Source organism: Desmodus rotundus, chromosome X, assembly GCF_022682495.2.
Source record: "Desmodus rotundus isolate HL8 chromosome X, HLdesRot8A.1, whole genome shotgun sequence".
Taxonomy (NCBI): domain Eukaryota; kingdom Metazoa; phylum Chordata; class Mammalia; order Chiroptera; family Phyllostomidae; genus Desmodus; species Desmodus rotundus.
Window position 1 is genome coordinate 65,381,896 of NC_071400.1, and position 22,028 is coordinate 65,403,923.

General features: G+C 39.6%; 1 protein-coding gene across 1 annotated transcript in view; it reads left to right on the top strand.

The window, feature by feature from the left end:
• The first annotated feature begins 9,649 nt into the window (after positions 1-9,649).
• DGKK (diacylglycerol kinase kappa) overlaps positions 9,650-22,028 on the top strand; it is a 160,993-nt gene continuing 148,614 nt past the window's right edge. Inside the window, exon 1 of the mRNA XM_024579934.3 lies at positions 9,650-10,232. Within this exon, the coding sequence (XP_024435702.2) occupies positions 9,702-10,232 (531 nt within the window). The 5' untranslated portion in view covers positions 9,650-9,701. The remainder of the gene's footprint in view (positions 10,233-22,028) is intronic.

The window sequence follows — 22,028 nt, forward strand, 5'->3', positions numbered from 1 at the left end:
CAAGGGATAGAAAACCTGTTTGCAAAAGTAATGTTGGAAAACTTCCTTAATTTGATGAAAGAAAGTCACACAAATCGAAGAAGCATGGAGGGTCCCAATCAAGAGGAACCCAAGGAGGCCCACTCCTAGACACATCATAATTAAAATGGCAAAATTCCAAGATAAAGACAGAATGTTAAAGGCAGCAAGGGAGAAACAGCTAGTAACATACAAGGGAGCCCCGATAAAGCTAGCAGCTGACTTCGCAATGGAAACACTACAAGCCAGAAGGGAATGGCAAGAAATATTCAAACTAATGAGAAGCGAAGGCCTGCAACCAAGATTACACTACCCAGCAAGGCTCTCAATTAAAATGGAAGGTGAAGTAAGGAGTTTCCCCGACAAAAGAATGCTAAAAGAATACACCTCCACCAAACCAGCATTGCAAGATATGCTAAAGGTACTGCTTTAAGAAGATGAAGAAAAAGACTGAGAGAGAAAGGAACACAGGTACAAAGGGGTAAAATGGCAATGAATAAGTATCTATCAATAATAACTTGAAATGTAAATATATTGAATGCTTCAATCAAAAGTCATAGAGTAGCTGAATGGATAAGAAATCATGACCTATATGTGCTGCCTAAAAGAGACCCACTGGGAACAAAAGACCTGCACAGACTGAAAGTGAAGGGTTGGAAAAAATATTCCAAGCAAATGGACAGGGAAGAAAAAGCCAAGGTACCAATATTCATATCAGACAAAATAGACTTCAGAACAAGGGCCATAAAAAACGACCCAGAAGAACACTTCATAATATTAAAGGGAAGAATCCATCAGGAAGACATAAACATGATAAAGATATATGAAGCCAACATAGGAGCACTGAAATATATAAGGAAAATCTTGGAGGACATCAAGAAAGATATAGACAGCAACACACTTATACTAGGGGATTTTAACACCCCACTGTCAAAAATGGATAGATCTTCCAAACAAAATATCAACGAAGGTATTGCAGCACTGAAAAAAAAAAAATGTCCTAGATCAAGTGGACTTAACTGATATATATAGAACCTTTCATCCCAAAGAAGCAAAATACACATTCATTTCAAATGCACATGGAACATTTTCAAAGATAGACCACATGTTAGGACACAAAGCAAGCCTCAACAAATTCAAGATAATTGACATCATATCAAGCATTTTCTCCAACCACAAGGGACTGAAACTAGAAACCAACCTCAAGGTAAAAACTCAAAAACACTCAAATTCATGGAGATTGCACAGTATGGTATTAAACAATGAATGCGTTAAGAATCAGATGAAGGAAGAAATTGAAAAGTTTGTGGAAAAAAATGAAAATGAACTCACAACATTTCAAAACTTATGGGACACAGCGAAGGCAGTCCTGAGAGGGAAGTTCATAGCAATACAGAACTTCCTAAAAGATAGAAATATTTCAAAGAAACAACCTAACCCTACATCTACAAGAACTGTAGGAACAGCAACAAAGACAGCCCAGAGCAAGTGGAAGGAAGGAAATAACCAAGATCAGAGCAGAATTAAATGACATAGAGAGTAAAAGAACAATTCTAAGGATCAATGAATTCAGGAGCTGGTTCTTTGAAAAGATAAACAAAATTGACGAGCCTTTAAGACGACTCATCAAGAAAAAAAGAGAGAGGACCCAAATAAACACAATCAGAAATGAAAGAGGGGAGAGATTACAACTGATATCACAGAAATAAAAAGATAGTAAGAAATTACTACTAACAACTATATGCCAAGAAATTTGAAAACTTAGGTGAAATGGACAAATTTCTACAAAAATGCAATCTTCCTAAACTGAATGAAGAAGAACCAGAAAGCCTGAACAGATCAATAACAGCAGACAAAATTGAAGCCATAATCAAAAAACTCCCAGCACACAAAGCCCTGGACTGGACGGTTTCAGAGGAGAATATTACAAAACATTTAAGGAAGAGTTAACTCCTATTCTTCACAGCCTATTCCAAAAAGTCTAAGAAGAGGGAAGACTCCCAAACCCTTTTTTATGAAGCCAGCATCATCCTAACCCCAAAACCAGAAAAAGACACAACAAAGAAAGAAAACTACAGGCTAATATTGCTGATGAACATAGACACTAAAATCCTCAACAAAATATAGGCAAATCGTATCCAGTAATACATCAAAAAGATCATACACCATGACCAAGTGAGATTCATCCAAGAGATACAAGGATGGTACAATATTCACAAACTGATAAAGATCATACATCCCATAAATAAATGGCAAGACAAAAATCACATGATCATATCAATAAAACAGAAGAAGCATTGGATAAGGTACAGCACCTATTTATGATAAAAACACTCAACAAAGTGGGAATAGAGGGAACATTTCTCAACATAATAAAGGCCATATATGAGAGACCTACAGTCAACATCATACTCAATGGACAAAAACTAAAAGCTTTCCTACTGAGATCAGGAAAAAGACAAGGTTATTCACTTTCACCACTTCTATTCAACATAGTATTGTAAGTCCTAGCCACAGCAATCAGACAAGGAAAAAAAATAAAAAGCATCCAAATTGGAAACAAGGAAGCAAAATTGTCATTGTTTCCAGATGACATGATAGTGTACATAGAAAACCCTATAAGCTCCACCAAAAAACTACTCGACCTAATAAGTGAATGTGGCAAAACAGGAAGATACATAGTCAATATTCAGAAATGAAAGGCATTTTTGTACACTAACAATGAAATATGAGAAACAGAAATCAGGAAAAAAATCACACTTGATATAGCAACCAGAAAAATAATGTACCTAGGAATAAACCTAACCAAGGAGGTAAAAGACCTGTACTCAGAAAACTACATAACACTGAAGAAAGAAATTAAGGAAGACATAAACAAATGGATCCATTAATATTACTAAAATGTTCATGGACTGGGAGAATTTACATCAGCAAAATGTCCATACTACTCAAAGCAATTTATAGATTCAATGCAATCTCTATTAAAGTACCAAGGACATATTTCATAGATACAGAACAAACATTTCAAACATTTTCATGGAACCATAAATGGCCCTGAATATCCTCAGCAATCTTGAGGAAGAAGAACAAAATAAGAGGGATCACAATACCTGATATCAAACTGTATTAAAAGGCCACTGTAATCAAAACAGCCTGGTACTGGCATAAGAACAGATACATAGACAAATAGAACAGAATAAGAGGCCAGAAATAAACCCAAGTCTCTACGGTCAATTAATATTCAACAAAAGGGTCAGAAGCAAAAATATGGAGTAAAAATAGCTTCTTCAACAAATGGTGTTGGGAGATCTGGACAGCTACATGCAAAAAAAAAAAAAAAAAAAGAACCTTGATCATCAACTTACACCATACACAAAAATAAATTCATTATGGATAAAAGAAATATAAGTCATGCCACAATAAAAGTCCTAGAGGCAGAAAAATCTCAGACATTCCATGCAGCAACATCCTCACAGACACGTCCCCTAAAGCAAGGGACATAAAGGAAAGAATAAACAAATTGGACCTCAACAAAATAAAAAGCTTCTGCACAGCTAAAGAAAAGAGCATTAAAATGAAAAGACAACCAACCGTATGGGAAAACATATTTGTCAGTGATACCTCAGACAAGTGTTTGATCACCAAAATACATAAACAACTCAAACAACACCACTCCAGGAAGACAAACAACCCAATTAAAAAAAATGGGCAAAAGACTTGAACAGACACTTCTTCAAGGAGGACATACAAAGGGCCTGGAGACATATGAAAAGATGCTTAGCATCACTAGCCATCAGAGAGATGCAAATTAAAACCACAGTGAGATACCACTTCACACCAGTCAGAATGGCCATCATAAACAAATCAACAAACAAGTGTTTGAGAGGATGTGGAGAAAAGGGAAACCTAGTGCACTGTTGGGAATGCAGACTTGTGCAGCCATTGTGAAAAACAGTATGGAATTTTCTCAGAAAACTAAAAATTGAACTGCCTTTTGACCCAGCAATTCCGCTGCTGGAATTATACCCTAAGAACAGTGAAACACCATTCCAAAAGAACCTATGCACCCCAATGTTCACAGCAGCAAAATTTACAATAGCCACATACTGGAAGCAACCTAAGTGCCCATCAATAAATGAGTGGATCAAATAACTATGCTACATTTACACAATGGAATACTACACAGCAGAGAGAGAGAAGGAGCTCCTACACATTGCAACAACAAGGATGGAACTGGAGAGCATTATGTTAAATGAAATAAGCCAGGTAGTGATGGACAAATACCATGTGATCACACCTTTAACAGGAACCTAATCAACAAAAGGAAGAAACAAGCAGAATGTAACCAGAGATATTAAAATTAGAACAATATGATACTAACCAGAAGGGAGATGGGAGGGCATAATGGGGGAACAGCTTTCAGGAACAAGTATAAAGGACACATGGACAAAACCAAGGTGGAGGTTGGAAGCAAGAGAGGGAGGTGGGTTTGGGTGGGGTGGGGGGAGTAATAGGGGGTAAATGCAGACAATTGTAATTAAACAACAATAAAATAATTTAAAAAAACAACTATGGTACATTTACACGATGGCATACTATGCAGCAGAAAGAAAGAAGGAGCTCCTACCCTTTGCAACAACATGGATGGAACTGGAGAGCATTATGCTAGGTGAAATAAGCCAGGCAGTGAAAGACAAATACCATATGATGTCACCTTTAAGTGGGACCTAATCGACAAAACAAACAAGCAAGCAAAATATAACCGGAGACAATGAAATTAAGAACAAATTGACAGTAACCAGAGGGTAGGTGGGAGTGGGTAATAGGTGGGAAAAGGAGGAAAGGTTTTCAGGAACAACAATAAAGGATATATGGACAAACCAAGGCAGGGGGGTGGGATATGGGAGGGAAGTGGGGTTGGCTGGGGTGACGGGGGAGTGTTGGGGGCAAAATGCAGACAACTGTACTTGAACAACAACAAAAAAATAAAAAGAATTAAAAAGTAAAAATAAAAAAACACTACCATATATATAAAACATCAGAGAAGAGTATGATGGGAAGGGTGCAGTGGGCTCTGGTAGAACATGCACATGTTCTTGAAAATTACATTATGATGTGACAAAATTGTGCAGAACTAAATGCAATGCACACACACAAAAAAAATGAAACTTGGGAAATCTGAGTGAGGTCAGTGGATCATATCACTGTCAATATCCTGGTTTTGCAAGATGTTACCACTGGGAGAAACTGTAAAAATGGATCTCTTTGTATTATTTCTTAAAACTGCATGCAAATCTATAATTATCTAAATAAAACTTCAGTCAAAAAAACAAGTACACTCTGGATAGATTGATTATTTTATTACATATATATTCAAAAAGATTCTTCTAAACAGGACTTCCTATAGTGAGCTTGGTTACAGACCATTAACTACCATACAGAGAGAGAGAGAAAGCTGAGAAATCTTAAGGTAAAAATGTGAGAATAATGGCTCTTCTTACAGGTTGGAGAAATAGAAGGACATTAAGGCAGACTTCCACTTTGCAACCCAGAGGATTTACACAGTACTTGTCTCGTAACCCCCAACTCAGCAATATGTTTTTATCTTCCTCATCTGGGAGTTCAGTGACACAAGTTTTAAATGTCTGTTTCACCACTAATTATCTCTGTGACCTAAGACACATCGGTTAATCTCACTGGACTTGTGTTTTCTCATCTGTAAAGGGTTAGGGGGTGAGATGTAGGATGGAAGTTTAGACTTGCTTTGCCTCACACATTTGTTGTGAAGCTTAGCATAATATATGTGAAAGTACTTTAAAATCAAAAAGCATTATATAAATGCAAGTTATTAATTTTTTAACTCCCCATTCTATTTCAATCAAATCTTAGGAGACTAGAGCAAGTAAAGGATAACAGCTTTGCATGTTAATACCAGCTAATTTGTTTAAATCCTCTACCTTCTCCATAAATGCTCTTGTTCATTTCACCTCTTTATTTTATTTAGTTGAATATTATAAAGGTTGCTATTTTGGCTTTGCACATTGCCAAGGTGGTGGGTGGTGGCGGAAGTTTGACAGCTGCTAAGACTCAGGAAGGCACATAATTTCTTCCATAAATTGCTCTAAAAGGGAACTTTTAGGGAAATCAAAGCTATTGGTCAGGGAAAAGTGGGCTTCTACTTTAGCACTAAGTGTCCTTCTCTCATTTAATACTGAAAATGAAAAAAAGAAGGGGAAAGCTTTAATTTCGCTGCATTTCTCAGGTTTTCTCTCCTTTGCATCCCCAGAATTCCTGGCATGCCTGAAATCAAAGGATCTCTGTGCTGGGTGTTATGAACATATATTTTAAGTGGAATCACAATAAATGCTTGAGGTAGAGGCGAGGTAGCATATTGCATAATCAAAGATAGGACCCCACTGTCCTGATCTATCCTTTTTCTAGCCCAATTGGGTAACTTATATAACATGTCCAAATGTCCCAGGTTAGGGACCATGTGTGCTCTGGGACATCCAGAACTATGTTCATGCAAGCCTCTGTGGAGATGGTCATCATTCTTATTCTTAGGTAGCTCTTGGTCTTTATATCAGTATTGTTCAATTAGAAAAGAGCCTCTTAGGAGATGATTAATCAGCTGAAATATCAAATACTGTTAAAAGGCAAAGCAGAAGAAAAAGACAACCTAACCAGTAACCTGCAATGAATCCTCCATTTAACAGACATTTCCTGAATCCTCACTTTGGTCTCAGCCCCAGGTTAGGTTTTGAGGAAAATATACAAATATGTAAGCAAAGCTTTCTTTGTTAAAAGACTGGTAGACTATGGGGAAGAGGAATGTGTCAATAAGATATAGTAAAGGTCTGAAAGTCAGGCATCAATCAACCCAATCAATTCAAACTATTCGGGCTCCCACCCCCATGTTCTCAAAGCATTGTATTCAATTCTGGGCTGAAGAGAGACTAAAAAGCAAAACAAAACCTTGTTATAACACAAGACAATAAGGCAGCCTGTGATATGTTGAGAATTTTAAAATCATTTTTAAAGGATTTTTAAAATTTATTTTTAGACAGAGGGGAAGGGAGGGAGAGAAACGTCAATGTGTGGTTGCCTCTCACGCACCCTGTACTGGGGAACCTGACCCACAACCCAGGCATGTGCCCTGACTGGGAATTGTACCAGTGACCCTTTGGTTCACAGGCCAGCACTCAGTCCATTGAGCCACACTAGCCAGGGCTAAGAATTTGTAAATTAAATTAATCATGATGTAATCCAGGCAGTGTATCTCTAGCAACACACCCTAATGGAGCAAAAGCCATGCACAAACAACCATTTTCGCATTCAGCCTCAAACTGAACTTACAGCAAGAGTTTCCATCATAAATTTTGGACTCCTTGTGATTAAGCATAAAATTGTAGACAAGAGTACCAATGAACATGTTTAAAGCAATAGCTCCAAGTTGTCCCCTGGTAGTATCCTGCTTGACAACACCACCCTATGCCAAAACCCCAACCCATCAGTCTCTAATCAAAGAGGCCATTCTATTCAGTGACTCTTCTGCCTTCAACCTTTCTGACTATATGCCACGGTTTAGTGAAAACAGTACTTAAATGTGAAATATTGGCAACTTCTAAAGACAGAGACTTCATCAAAGTTTAAAAGCCTGAGAAGTGAATTCCAAATGCAGGATGACTGGCTGATCAGATCTGGCATCTGGATGTCTCAGTTCTGAACTGTTAGAGTTAAAAGTAGCTTGGCTGCTTGAGTGTGGGATAGGAGAGAGGAGAAAAAGCCCAAGGAGGATGAAGAGGATGAACTCTTTGTGTGGATTTACTGAAAGGAGGCCTGTCATCAGTCAGGAAACTTGATAGACAGGGTTTGCCACCCGCCTCAGGCTTCCCCTGTCCCAGAGGTTAAGGATAGTCCCCACACTAGCTTAGTAGCTGCCAAACAATGTAACCCTGTCCAAAAAGGTGGGCTTAGGCTGTGATGCTGAACTGAGGATCTGGGAAATACAGATCTCATCAGAGATTCTGGTGTTGGGAGGGGGCTAGGTGAGACTGTCTTCTCAGGCATTATTTAGTGCTGCGATATGGTGTAGGGAACAGAAAAATGATGCATGTTCTAGAAAATTCTGGGTGGGTCAGTATTGATAAGAAAAAGAAGAATTACCATAGTGGAGAGATAGTCTGGGAGGAGAGGGTGAGAAAAGGGGCCGCAGAAGGAGGGTTGCTATCCACAACTGCAGCATTATGTGTGTCAGAGATACATTCACTTGTTATATTTAAAATTAGGTTTATAGGTACTCCTTCACCCCAACCCCCAGGCAGCAGTGGCTTAACAGGTTGTCTTCTCAATTTTTAATTGCAATTTTGCAGTATATTGGTATCTAAAGTCTAGGTCTGACTAAGGTGATGCTTCGTATGTATGTGTCCATAACTCACAATTTGGAGAGCTTCTAAAGCCTCCCTATGTGGTGGGAAATGTGCTGCGGCAGTGGCCAGCGATTCTCTTTGCCACATAATCTTCAGTCCCTAATTTCAGAGTGCTTCTTAGGAATCAGAAGGTGAAAAAGGTGTGGGTGTTGGCAGTGAATTTCCCCCAGTCTAACACACACACACACACACACACACACACACATTAACAAGTTCAGTAAAAAGTCCTGCTGATGCCTGGGAAGTCCGGATGAAAGAAAACGGCAAGCTCCCTCGGTAAAGGCGAGCCCAATAGATGCTCGGATCACTGCGGAGACCAGGGCACCCAGAGCGCACAGCCCAGCCGCCTGTTCCCGGACAATCTTGCCTTGCTCGGCAGGCTGAGGAAAGCCAGGGCTCCAGCCCTCCCTCATCACACGCATTTCCCGAAGCACCCCACACCCTGTACCCAACGCAAACCGCTCAGATCTGGCAAAGCTCAAAAACAAAAAAAATGAAGGGGCTGGCGGGGCGGGGGGAGGCAAATTTTACTTCAGTCCAAAGGATTGAACACACACACGAATCCTGTCCTGGTAATTTCTTTTCCCGGGTTAGAAAAAAGGATTACTTGCCCACAGAGGTTTGGAGATGGGAAGCAAGAGGTCGGTCCGAAGCTAGGTTCACCTGCTGCTGAGGTAAAAGAGCAGACACAGGAAGGAAGCTGTTCTGAGCTGCAGCTCATAGCTGAGTGGTTGGGGTATTGCAAAGACCCTCAAGTTCACATCGGGCTTTTTCTTTTTCTTTTTCTTTTTCTTTTCTTTTCTTTCTTTCTTTCTTTCTTTCTTTCTTTCTTTCTTTCTTTCTTTCTTTGCATTCGAGTCACTAAAGGGTTAAGTGTGGCTGGGCTCCAACCCGCCCCCCCTTACCGCTCTACTCCCCCTCCCCTTATTGTCTCCCGCCTCCCCTCCTGTTCGTAGCTAGGAGGTCATCAAGTGCTCCGTCCAGTCGGCGTTCGCAAGCCCCTCTGATTCCCGCCCATCTGGCCGGTGGCTGCTTACGAAGAGGTGTGCGCTCACGGAGGGGCGTGTTCCAGCACTGGGAGACGCTGAGGGCCCCGGGTTAGACCTCAGAGGAGAGACAGCCATGGAGTGGGGCGGGGGAAAGTTTGGCACGCTGCAAGGGGTTGTCGAACTGGAGGGGGCGGGGCGCCCAAGGGTACTTTAGCCCTCCAAGCTCAGGGGCGCTAGCTACCCTGACCTGAGGCGGTGTGCAGCCATGGACCGCGGGGCGGCTGCGGCCCTGGGAACTGCCCCGCCTCAGGATGGAGAGCAGCCCTCGGAGTCTTCAGAGCTGCTGCTGCCTTGGCCGCCACCGCAACCGCTGCCACCAGCTCTTTCCCTGCTCCACGCGCCTTCGCCAGAGCCGTCACCACAGTTCTGTCTAGAGCTTGCTCCAGAACCCTGTCTGGAAACGACTCCAGTACCAGCCACAGAACCAGTCCCAGAACCAGATACAGAACCGGCCCCCGAGCCGCCCCCAGAACCAGCCACAGAACTAGACACACAGCCAATCTCAGAACCAGATACAGAACCGGTCCCCGAGCCAGCTCCAGAACCAGCCCCAGAGCCGGCTTCACAGCCAACCCCAGTACCAGAGATAGAACCGGCCACAGAACCAGCCCCAGAGTCCTGTCCTGAGCTGGCTCCAGAATCCTGTCCAAAGCCGAATCCAGCACCTCATCTATTGCAGTGTGCGGTGATTACTCCAGAAACGGGTCTAAAGACCTCAGCATCACCCGGAACGTCAGTGCCCTTGTCCAGTATAAAGGTAAGAAAAAGACTCCCCGGGGCAGGCAAGGCAGATGACTATCAAGCTCTCGGGACTCCGGATACCCTTAGCATCCCATTTCACTGCCATCGACTGGCAAAGATGCTCAGAAAGATGCGGGGATTGGGGGAGTAGGAAGCGGTTGGGAGCCGGGAAGCAACATGTGGAAGCGAAAGTGAGCTGTTTGGGGCTAAAAACAAGGTTACAGCATGGGGTGGTAATCAGAGCAGTTTATTTTTCCCCCAAAGGGAGGAGTGGTAGTGTGGTGAGCGCCTATGTCTTGGAAAAGACACGAAAGATTCTCCCAGGGAGCGCAAGAGACCTACAGAGGTGTTTGGGGCTGGCCGGGTTTGCACAGGGATCGGATTAAGTGGGGGCGGTGGGACACACCTCTTATCCGCGGTCACTGCCGCAGAGGCCCAAACTGCGGAGCCACTGCCTTCTGCTTGGCCCCCTCCCTGAGGGTCCTCTGCTGGGGCATGACTGGCGGCCCCAGGGAGGTGCCCAATGCCTCCGTCTGCTGCTGGGTGCTGGTACAAGGGGGTAAGGATGAGGGGATGGGCGGTGCCCACGCACACTGCAGGGCAAGGGCAGGGTTCACCGGGGAGGAAGGGGAGAGCATGCGTATGTCGAAGCAACCATTTCATCTGTCTGCAGGATTTCCCAGCAGGTAGGTACAAACACACTGATATAGTGATGGGTTCCTTCACAAGCGAGGCGACTGGCATCCCACACCAGGACTACTTGGAATGGTGCTGGAGTTCTGGTATAGAGGCATGAGAATAGGAGTTGCTATCTGAGAGCCTGTGAACGGGAATCCTCATCTCTTCCAGTCATCAGAGATGGCTTTGTAAACGTTTTACTTAGCCGAGAAGAGTGGAGAATCTTTGGTCACTGGCCAAGGGGGGAGGTGGGAGGAAGAAGGTTTTCAGTGTTTGTCTTGAACCCCAGAAACCAGTGTCTGCTCTTCAGCAGGGATTTGTCTGTCTTTCTTGCTTTTGCTGTCCTTCCCCTACTCTTCCTTTCCTTTAAACTTCACTCCACCAGATTGTGAAAATCATGACAATGCATACATACACCTTCATTTAGCTTCCCTGCAGGAAAAACAAAACAAAACACAGAAGCAGACAAATAAAACACCACACCAACAATGCCCATTCTTCCTGCTGCCCAGCAGGGCACAGGGACAGGGCTCTGGAATCCTTATATTGTAGACCACACACTTGTAGAATGTAGGGAGAGGGGGCACAGATTAGCATTGCAAAATAGAAATGGGAGCAGCTCTGGTTGCTTTCTGAGTTATGAGCAGGGAGGCTTAAGTTTGCACAATAATTGCAATAATAAAAGAAAAAGAAAACCTAAGGCAAAAAGTTTCACAGGGAAAAAATACAGGGGTTTAAAAATTAAAAAAAAAAAAAAGATTGTAGGAGACTACAACCATTTTTTAAAAATCCAACAGCCCTGCTCTCACCAGGAGGAGGATCTTTCCCCTTCCTGCAGTGGCCCTTCCTTGCTGTGATCTCCAGAAGGGAATCTCCCTTTGGTGGGGCAGCTAGACTTGAGGGGTCACCCTAACCAGGTGCTTGCTTGCTCTTGTCTTTTTGAAAGACTTTTCATGAAACTAGTAAGAGGGAGACCAGTAGGGGCCACCTGGCCTGTGGCCTTCTTAAGTGAAATTTCGGGACTGTTGCTGAGAAACTGACACCTGGGGGCTTAATTAATAGGCTGATCATGGAATGTGTAGCCTCTTTGGCCTCCAGATGTCTGCCTGGAGACCAGAACTCCACAGATGAGCCCTGTGACAGTGGGAAAGCATCTTCAACCAGCTTAACTGGAAAATGTCTGTTGCCAGACAGATAAGGAGGCTCAAGGTAAAGGGAATCTGGTTAGCTTCCTCTACATAGTATCCACAAGGATGACTAACCAGCAGGCACTTGAAAGCCCTGGCAGGAGACCAGGACATGCCAGAGTTTGACTTTGCCCTTGGTAGAGCTGGTCATTTGCTCAGTCACTTATCTTGCAAAATGAGGTTAAGAACTTTGACCTTCCACTAAGGGGGTCATGTAGGTGAACCCACCAGTGGTTCTAGAGGATTTTGAAAGATGCAGATTACTCTAGGTGTTGTGCAATTGCTCAGTGGTATACATGGGAACATCTGATCTTCATTTATAGGAAGATTATCTGCTGCATCCTCCTCAAGCCAATTGCAGCCACAACCAGCTGACTTGCATCTTAACATTCTAGGCAAACAGGTTACCATCTTAACTGGGGTGGTATTGTTCTCAGACACTGCCTCTTAGAGGCAAACTTGAGGGGAAATACACACACACTCTCAGATCAAAACAAAATACAGCTTTTATTGTACAATAAAATCCTACATGGCAAGGCACAATCAATGCCAATAGCACGAAACCAGCCTGATAATTCAAAGGGCAAAATGAACAAAACCAAGTGCAGGTTTCTCCCAGATAATTTTGCCGATTGGTATCACACTAAAGCAACAACAACAAAAACAAAAAATAACAACAACAAAAAAAACCCCAACATCTTCCATACTGTAGTCTACTCTCTTTTGAGGTTTGAGAACTTGCTAGTTGCAAATCTATGCCAAGAGTGAGAGTAGAGACTGAAAAAAAGGGGCTCATGTTTTCTCTCTGAATAGCTACCAGGATAACAGTCTGTGAATTAAACCTGTCTATTTCCTTCCTTTCTAAAATGTTTTTGATTTCCAGGAAATGAGCCGTTGTCTCCCACCTGGTGGCAGCCAGTGTAAGTAAGGATGTGTGAATTGGTTCTTTAACAATGTTATAACTCTCTAGGGGGAAGTGAGGCTTACATGAAGTGGACCATATTTGTTTCTCTCCCCTCAGCTATAGTTGGAGAAAGTTTATATTTTTATTCATTGGATTTTGATCAGCTATGAAATTATAATCACACCATACAAGTGATGGATGAAAATCTGAGAAGAAATACATTTTGTGGCATATATTTCTGGGGTGGGGAGGGCATCTGTGTACCTCTCCTAATGACTACACAGCAAGTACCAGTATGCCAAAAACCATAACAGAACTGTTTCCTGGTATGTTTTACACACATTTTCTTGCAAAGTAGCAAGCATTTGTTTATATTATATCTGGTAATTTTTGCCTGAATACATTATTTTACCTATTTTTGAGCTTCTCAAAGGTAGATAATGTGTCTCCCTCCCATTGCCTAGTACAATTTAGCCCTCCCTACTTTTGCTCAATAAACACTTGCTGAAGCTCAAAAACTATCAGTTCCATTTCCAGCAATGACAGAAAGATGGCTGTTGTGAATGAATAAAAATGCATTCTCAATGATTTCAGAGTAAGAAGTAAATGCTTATTTAAATAGCCTGGAATATATAGACCTCAAGGAAATGCAGTCAATCTTTCTACTTTGAGAATGGATATTAGAACCATAATTAAGAAGAAAATTACTAACAACTTCAACAAATATCTTGGAAAGTGGCCTTATCCTCTGGAGTCCTGGCAGCAGCAAACTAAAGATGATGTTGTTGGTTCCAGGGGTAACAAAATTTTTTTCCCAAGTGAGTAGAATACTTGAAGTGACTAGAAACAGCTTTGGGATTGTAGATTTGAATGTTCAACCTGTTGAAGGTCAGGATGAAATTACTTTCATTCCTTTTAGGTTCTTTTCCCCCTCCTTGCCAGATTTGGTATATTCTGAGAGCTCCTGAACATTTGCTGTAGGATGTTCTAGAAAAGATAAATGAGATATTTACTTGGCCGGTGGTCTTTCTTTTCTGGGAATACAATTCTTGTTGTTCATGAATAGGGCTTCTGCAGATCTATATAGCCCAAAAGGAAAGTCTGAGCCATTAACCCAAGTGCTTCCAAGGAAAGGGGAAAAATGCATACAGTCCAGGAAACCATTCAGGGGCATTATAATAAGGATTATGTAATTCCTTCTGCTAGTATGGCAATTTACAGTTTGTAAAATGCTTTCTTCTGCATTATTAACTCCTGTATTCCCCTGAAGAAGGCAGCAGGGTGGGAGAGTACAAAAATAAATTTTGATACCTAAATAGGTATCAAAAATATAATATAATAATTTGTCAATTGTGGATTTTTAAAAATATTCAACTTATGGCTTTTTGTGACAAATAGGATCTTCATTTGTCTAAGGACAGTCTTTAAGCTGACATTCTTTCAGTCCCAAAGCAGTGACTGCTGTTCTCTGTCCAATGGTCCCAGAGGGGACCATCATACGACAGGAGCCTGAGAAGGAAGAAGAGGCACAAGACCCTGAACATATTAGTCCCAAAGAAAACCTTTTTTTTAAAGAAAAGAAATAGAAATTCTGCTAGGGATAGGGTGTCCAACTTTTCCGAAGCTCACTTACTATAACTTCCTCAGTGGAAAAAAAGTAATTTTAAGTATTAAAAAAAGAAAGCATTTATTCTTAAAGAAAGATGCTCCCACCCTCAGCAAAGCAAATAAACTCATTCTCAAAGTAGAAAAACAAATTTTTGAATTAAAAAATAAGAGAAAGGAACAGTGACCCCAGATAATGGAACTTATTCCTCCCCTGAATTATTTTAAGAAAATAAAAGAAAGAATTTCTAAAGGGACAAGATCCTCACCAAAACCCATGAAACTTAATATGCCTCAGAAAAAATAAATAAATAAAAAGAAAGAGAAATCATCTCAAAGTAAATAGTATTTCTAACCTTAAAAAAAGTATGAAATTTACAAAGTTTATCTACACCTCACAGCCCATGCACAATCCCTCATGAGAATTATGGAGGCAAAAATAAACTTTCCAAAGAAGGGGTACACCAATTTCACCAAAGTTCCCTAATGTTATTTCTTACAATTATGTGAAATTTCCAGAATAGGCAAATCCTTAGACATAGAATATAGATTAGTGGTTGCCAGGGGATTGAAGGAGGTGGGAGAAAGAAGTGTGGGTGATAGCTAAAGGGTACAAGGCATTATTTGGGGGTGATAAAATGTTCTGAAATTAAATAGTGATGGTAGTTTCACAACCTTGTGAATATACTAAAAATCACTAATCTGTACACTTTTAAATGGTCAGTTTTATGGTATGTGAGTTATATCTCAATTTAAAAAAATAAGTAAAAGAAAGAGATCATTCCTCTTCCTTCAAGATAATGAACCTACTACCTCCCGTCAAGTAAGTGAATTGAATAAATAAGGGGAAAATTTTTTTAAGGAAGGGATATCTTCTTAAGGTCAGGGCCTCCAGCATCATGGAAGGAAACAACCTTTATTCACACACAGACCCTCCCCCTCTTTTTTTTCCTTTGAGAAGAACAAACAAAGAGAATAAGGAATCTTTTTAAGTGTAGACTCTTTCAAAATTATCAAAGCCAATGAAATTTACTAATCCCTCCACCCAAGACACACACAAATGTTTTAATTTAACAAAAAGAAAGAAGTATAAAAGGACCGGCTCCCTGATCTTAACCAATCTCCTGAATTTTTAATTGACACAAAAGGGGGGGAAAGAAACAATAGAAATAAATCAGTCCCCAATGGGAGATGCTCCATCCTCACCAAAGCACATTAACCTTATTCTTAAAATACAATTTTCTTAAGATTTAAAGGAAAATTAATAATGAAAAGATGCATGTGTAAGTGGAGGGGATAATATCAATAAAATTTTTAAAATCCTCCTAAAGAGGAGAAATATTCCAGCCTCACAAAGACTCATGAACTTTTTTTTAAAATACCACAAAAACAATGCAATTTTTAAAATAATAAAAAATGAAAGAAAATCCTTCTAATGGGAGCTAACCCAAATTAATACAAACCCAAAAGCTTTATTCTTAATATAGGACATTTTAAAATTGGAAGGATAAATAGAAAAGGTAAGAGAGAAACAGAAGCAAAACCAAGGAAGTCTTAAGGAAAGATGTTCTCAGCTTCAACAAAGCCCCCTTCCTATAGCTCTTCTCCACAAAACCTAGTTTTTAAAAAATGGAAATTCTACAAAACTAAAGGGGTGCTTCTTCAAACCCACCAAAAGCAAAGAATCTTTTTCTCCAGAGATATTTTAAAATAAAGGTTGTCCCATCATAAGAAGAGATACCTTCAATTTCACTAAAATCAATAGACCTTATTCTTCTCCATACCCAAAAGGGAGAAAAAAAGAAATTTTAAGAGGAAAAGAAGGAAATCCTAATAGAATAAGGCAAGTTGGCCATAATCTCATCAACACCATTGAATTTTATTTCCCTAAAGGGATTTTTTTAAGGAAAGAGAAAAAAGAGAAAATCTTGTCTTTTAAGAAAAAGTGCACTCCACCCATGCCACTCTAAAGACTAGAAAGCATTATACAAAGAAAAGGTAATAATATTCTAGAATGGTGCGAGTGAACCTTAAATCAGCACTTCGGGATGAAGGGTAGTAAAACTTTAATCCCAGACTGGCTTGCCTCTGTCCCCCAGACCATTTCTGGTTTCACTCTCCATCAGTCAGTCAGTATGTGCACTCAAGAAAGGCAAATCTTGTCCATGGAAAACAAAATTATGATGGCTAACCATCTGGGGGAAAATCATACCTCTTTCTTTAAACGAAACAAATGATTTGGGGATAAGCTGCATCCTTGTTCCTTTCTTTTTTAAAATTAATTAATTTATTTTTATTCAGTTACAATTGTCTGCATTTTCTCCCCATCCCTCCACCCCAGCCCAGCCAGTCCCACCTCCTTCCCCCACACTACCCTCCCCCCTTGATTTTGTCCTTGTGTCCTCTATAGTAGCTCCTATAGACCCCTCTCCCCACTATCCCCTCCCCACTCCCTTCTGGCTAGTATTACAATGTTCTTAATTTCAATGCTATAGAAACTCAAGCGTTGAGGATAAACTCTAAAGCAATAACACACTTACCATTCACTTCCAAATTAGACATACACCCCTTCCTAAGAGAGAAGGTTCCTTACTTAGGCAGTTCAATAATGGGGTTCTTACAGTGGTTGTCTAATCATTTGCTCACTTAAATATCTGTTCTGTAGTGTGATTTAAAAGTCAGATGTATAAGTAGAGAATACGACTAAATGTTTTTAAATTTTAATTGGAAACCTACTCCATGTCTTACGTGTTTAGCACTGAGAATTCCACAATGGGTAAAAATCACATAGATGAGACTTCCTTTAAGCAACCCTTTACCAAAACAGATATCCAGGAAGTGATTATTTGTTTTACCACATGCTTTACTACATTCTTTCAGCACACCTCATCTTAAACAAAAATTTAATGTAGTAAAATAAAGGAATACATGCTGACTTTAAAGAATGTGGAAAACTCAAAACTTTAAAAAAGTAACTAAAATTATATAGCACCCCACCACTCAAGAGATAATTGCTGTTAATATTTTGATATATTTTTCCACGTATTTTCTCTGAACACATGCCTAGGTATACTCATAGTCTACAATAGGAAAATTTTAGGGAATGTGCAATTGTATCTCAGGATTCCTCCTGTCTCAGTTAACTCCCCAACTTAATTATTAGATCATGTGCATTGTTTTACATTGCTTTGAAGAAAAACTTGTTAATTTTAGCTTTAAGCTTATCTAATCAGATGTCTGTATAATCTAATTGATAAACCTACTTGAAACATAACTGTTCAAGGATGTATTTGCAATATAAGTCAATGAGAATATACATTTTATACAGACACAATGGTTGCATCTACACAAACAATATGCTCCATGTACAAATGGCAGTTTGAGCTCATGTTTACTAACTGCTCTTTTTTTGACATCCAGATTTCATTTGTCCAGCTAGCTCTTGTGATTTGGGTTTGGAGAAGGAGACCTGGAACAAAATCTACCATTTTGCCACTGTTAAATTCCCAAAAGGAAAATCTAAGTTTCTGAAACTCTATTTGGATCCCTTTTATTTATTGAATGAATTTGACATGTAACACTTGTAACACTGTGTAAATTGCTGATGTTGTGATATTTATTATGTTACATAATTATGGCACAATATTATTGTCTATATTCACAATACTATACATTAGATCTCTATGCCTTATTTACTACTTATTACAAATTTGTACCCTTAAACACCATTCTTATCCCCTCTCCAAACCCTAGTAGCCACTATTTTTTACAGTTTTAACTCCTTTAGATTTCACATATACATGATATCATATAGTACTTGTCTTTCTCTGTCTTAACCATATGCAAAAATGTATCGATGGCTTTATCTCTTTAGCACAAAATTACCCCGAATCATGCTCGTCTGAGCACCTCCTACCTAGAAAGGAATTACGTATGTGAGAGGACATTATCAAGAGTTGTAAGGAGATAAAATATTCAATTCATCCAGCTTTCATTAACCAAATGTGGTAGAAAATTGAGAGAGTTAATAAACTGTATACAATCCAACCAAGGTTGAATCAGTAATTTAAAAAGCAAGTATAATGCAGTATTGCACAGATCCGTATATTCACCTTTGTCTTTAGCACTTGGAAATTTTTATCTTCCAAAGCATTGAAGGCATTTGCTGTTTAAATATTTTACTTTTAAAAAAACCCATAAAAGACAAAATAGAACCACACACATGGAAACATGGAACAAACTGACAGTGACCAGAGGGAAGTGAGGAGAGGGATAATGGTGGAAAGAAGAGGAAGGGACTGGTTAAAGAGCATGTATGAATGACCCATGGACATGGACAACAGTGTGGGAATTGACTGTGGGAATGGGGGGTGGGATGGGTGGAGGAGGGCAAAGGAGGAAAAATTGGGACAACTGTAATAGAATAACAATTTTAAAATCTTTAAAAAAAGAGAAATTGGCTTCTCAGGACAGGGATTCCCACCCCTTTGTTTCCCTGATACCACAGGGCAGGGCACGTGATACTATGGGATTCTGAAAGATAAGTGTGAGGCTCACACCCAGACCTTTATGGAGGCAATGGAACAAGAGGCAATGGGCATGGGGACAGAGCCTGGCTCCTGCCTCCAGGAATAAGAGGAGAATGGAAGCACTGCTTGTAGGCTCAACTGGGAACATTCAGAAATCTGGATGTTCATTCATTTGCCTATTGTCTCTACCTCTTCCTTCTGGAATTTTGCAGCTTGAGGCAGGCAATGAAAGGTATCTGCTTTCATTTAAAGTGAAATTGTTATTCTCCTTAGCTGTGAGGAGAGGCACTTAAAACTGGGAAAATTTTCATAAATTCCAGGCTCTGTCAATTAAATCCTCACTCTGCTGAAGCTGGCTCCAGCATCACAGCACCATCCTCTGTACCCCAACTCTAAAAGAGCCTCTTAGTCCCATTTTAGAACTACCTTGATTGTTAATTTTCCTTTAATAATTGTCATTTGCATTTATTTTGTACCTTTAGCATTATATAATGATTTGTTTACATCAATGTACATGTATCTGGCAGTATAAAAGGAACATTGTGATGTTACTTCATGAAAACAGCTAAGCATAAACAGCAGAAAGAAAAATAAATGAGGCTACAAAATAAGATTATTGAGTTCAGAAAATTAACTAGTTGGTGTCCTTGTCACTAACCTCAATTAATATTTACTGTGGCAATTTCTTCCTGTCATGTTTGAGTAAAAAAAATAAATAACTTTTCTCTTACCCAGAATTTGGATATTGCTGTACCTTTCTCACTTCCTCACCTTACTCTGCTTGACTGTTAAGACTAATTAAAATGATAATTTTGTCATTTTCATGGTTTCCTTTGCTTTAATTTACTCATCTTTTTTATGTGTGCCCAAAATCACTTTTTTAGATTTTAATTAATTTATTTATTTATTATTGTTAATTTACTCATCTTTTTAAAAAAAGATTTTATTTATTTCTAGACAGAGGGGAAGGGAGGGGGAGAGAGAGGGAAAGAAACATCAATGCGTGGTTGCCTCTCACACGCCCCCTACTGGGGACCTGGCCCACAGCCCAGGCATGTGTCCTGACTGGGAATTGAACCAGCAACCTTTTGGTTCACAGGCTGGCACTTCAATCCACTGAGCCACACAAGCCAGGGCAAATTTACTAATTTTTAAAAAGATTTTATTTATTTATTTATTTTTAGAGAGAAGGGAAGGGAAGGAGAAAGAGAGGGAGAGAAACATCAATGTGTGGTTGCCTCTCACGCACTCCCTACTGGGAATTTGGCCCACAACCCAAATAGATGCCCTGACTGGGAATCAAACTAGCAACCTTTTGGTTCACAGGCTGGCACTCAATCCACTGAACCACACCAGCCAGGGCTAATTTACTCATCTCTTTTACAACATCTTCAGGACATTTTTTTTTAGCTTCACTTTGGTTTTACATAAAATCAAAGCACCTATTTAGTGGCTCTCTTCATAGTTTTCCTAGTATATTGCTTTTCTTTTTTTTTTCATTATGTACACTTTAATTGTCAGCCTAGTATATTGCTTTTCACTAGTGAATCCTATTTCTAGAAATTCCTGGAAAAGCTTTATTTTGCCTTTCCATCATCCCTCATGAGCACTAAACTTTTTGAAGAGTTCCTTTGCCTCTTCTTCTAATTGTGGAAAACAAACTTATAGGCAGCTTGAAAGCTTGCTTTTATTTGGGGGGGTGGAGTGTTTGTATCCAGTATTGTATGGTATCACTGTAAAGTACACATAAACATATCTGCTAATTAGCCCATTAAGTGTTCAATAATTAAGTAATTGGTGTTTTAAATGCTTTACAATATGATACATGTCTGGAGGATTGTTACATGAGTATTTTAGAGTTTTTTCATGAAGTTTCAGGAAATTGGTTGGGGTTTTTAACACAGGTTGGCAATTCATTATTATTTTCCCAGTTTAGAATAATAGAATAAAGTTTCTCACTATTCAAAATTCACTATCTAACAAGTTTCCAGGGATGAATGAGATACAGCTATGATGAACTGACTGATAGCAAATTCACTTTGATATAATAAACTTAGGGGGGAAAGCAAAGAAGTTGTTTGAGATAAGTGGGACCAATATGTCTTCCTGAAACCTAGAGAAAACAGGAATTACTAAATTAAGCAGTGACAATGAAAGATACCAGGTAGAAGCAAGGTTATGCTTGAATTAGACAGGTGAGGCCAGAGCCTGCAGACAGCAATGAGGCCCTAGTATATAGAGTTAGGAAAAAAGGTCACTTTGATAGATTACAGAGTATAGATTGAAATATTGTGGAAAATAAAGTCAGCGGGGAAAGTCCTAATGAAATTTCAAGCAACTGACAAAATTATGTATATTGTCTGATGGATGAGGTGCAACTACTTTGGAGGGCTGATAACTAATAAAATTACCTGGCTGAAGTGGAAGGATGGCTGATGGGACATATAATTAAAAACTATCTAACTTTCAATTTGTGTGTATACCAAATTCCAAATTAAATCACTAAAGCTAAAAATGGAAAAATAATTACATTATCTGGTGTCCTTTTTCTACTCTTTTGGACTTTCTTTGACCCACATTCCACTTTTGTAAGAGTCTGTTCTGCTTTCTCTATGATATTTTTTCTATTTCATATCACAGGGTTTTCTACAGGAAAACAAACAAGCAAACAAACCACAATGGGAATCCAGTAAAACCTTTTCTCTTTAGTATTGCAAACCCATACAATGTCCTGAAAAGGGCTTTTGGGGATCTAGTCCAGTGTTTTTAAAACCTTTTTAGCAGTAGAATCTTTTTTTAAATCTTTTTCTCAGGGAAATCTTAAATTAAAGCCCAATATTTAAGATAAATACAAGATGTATTTCATTAATCCTCTTCTATGCTAAAAT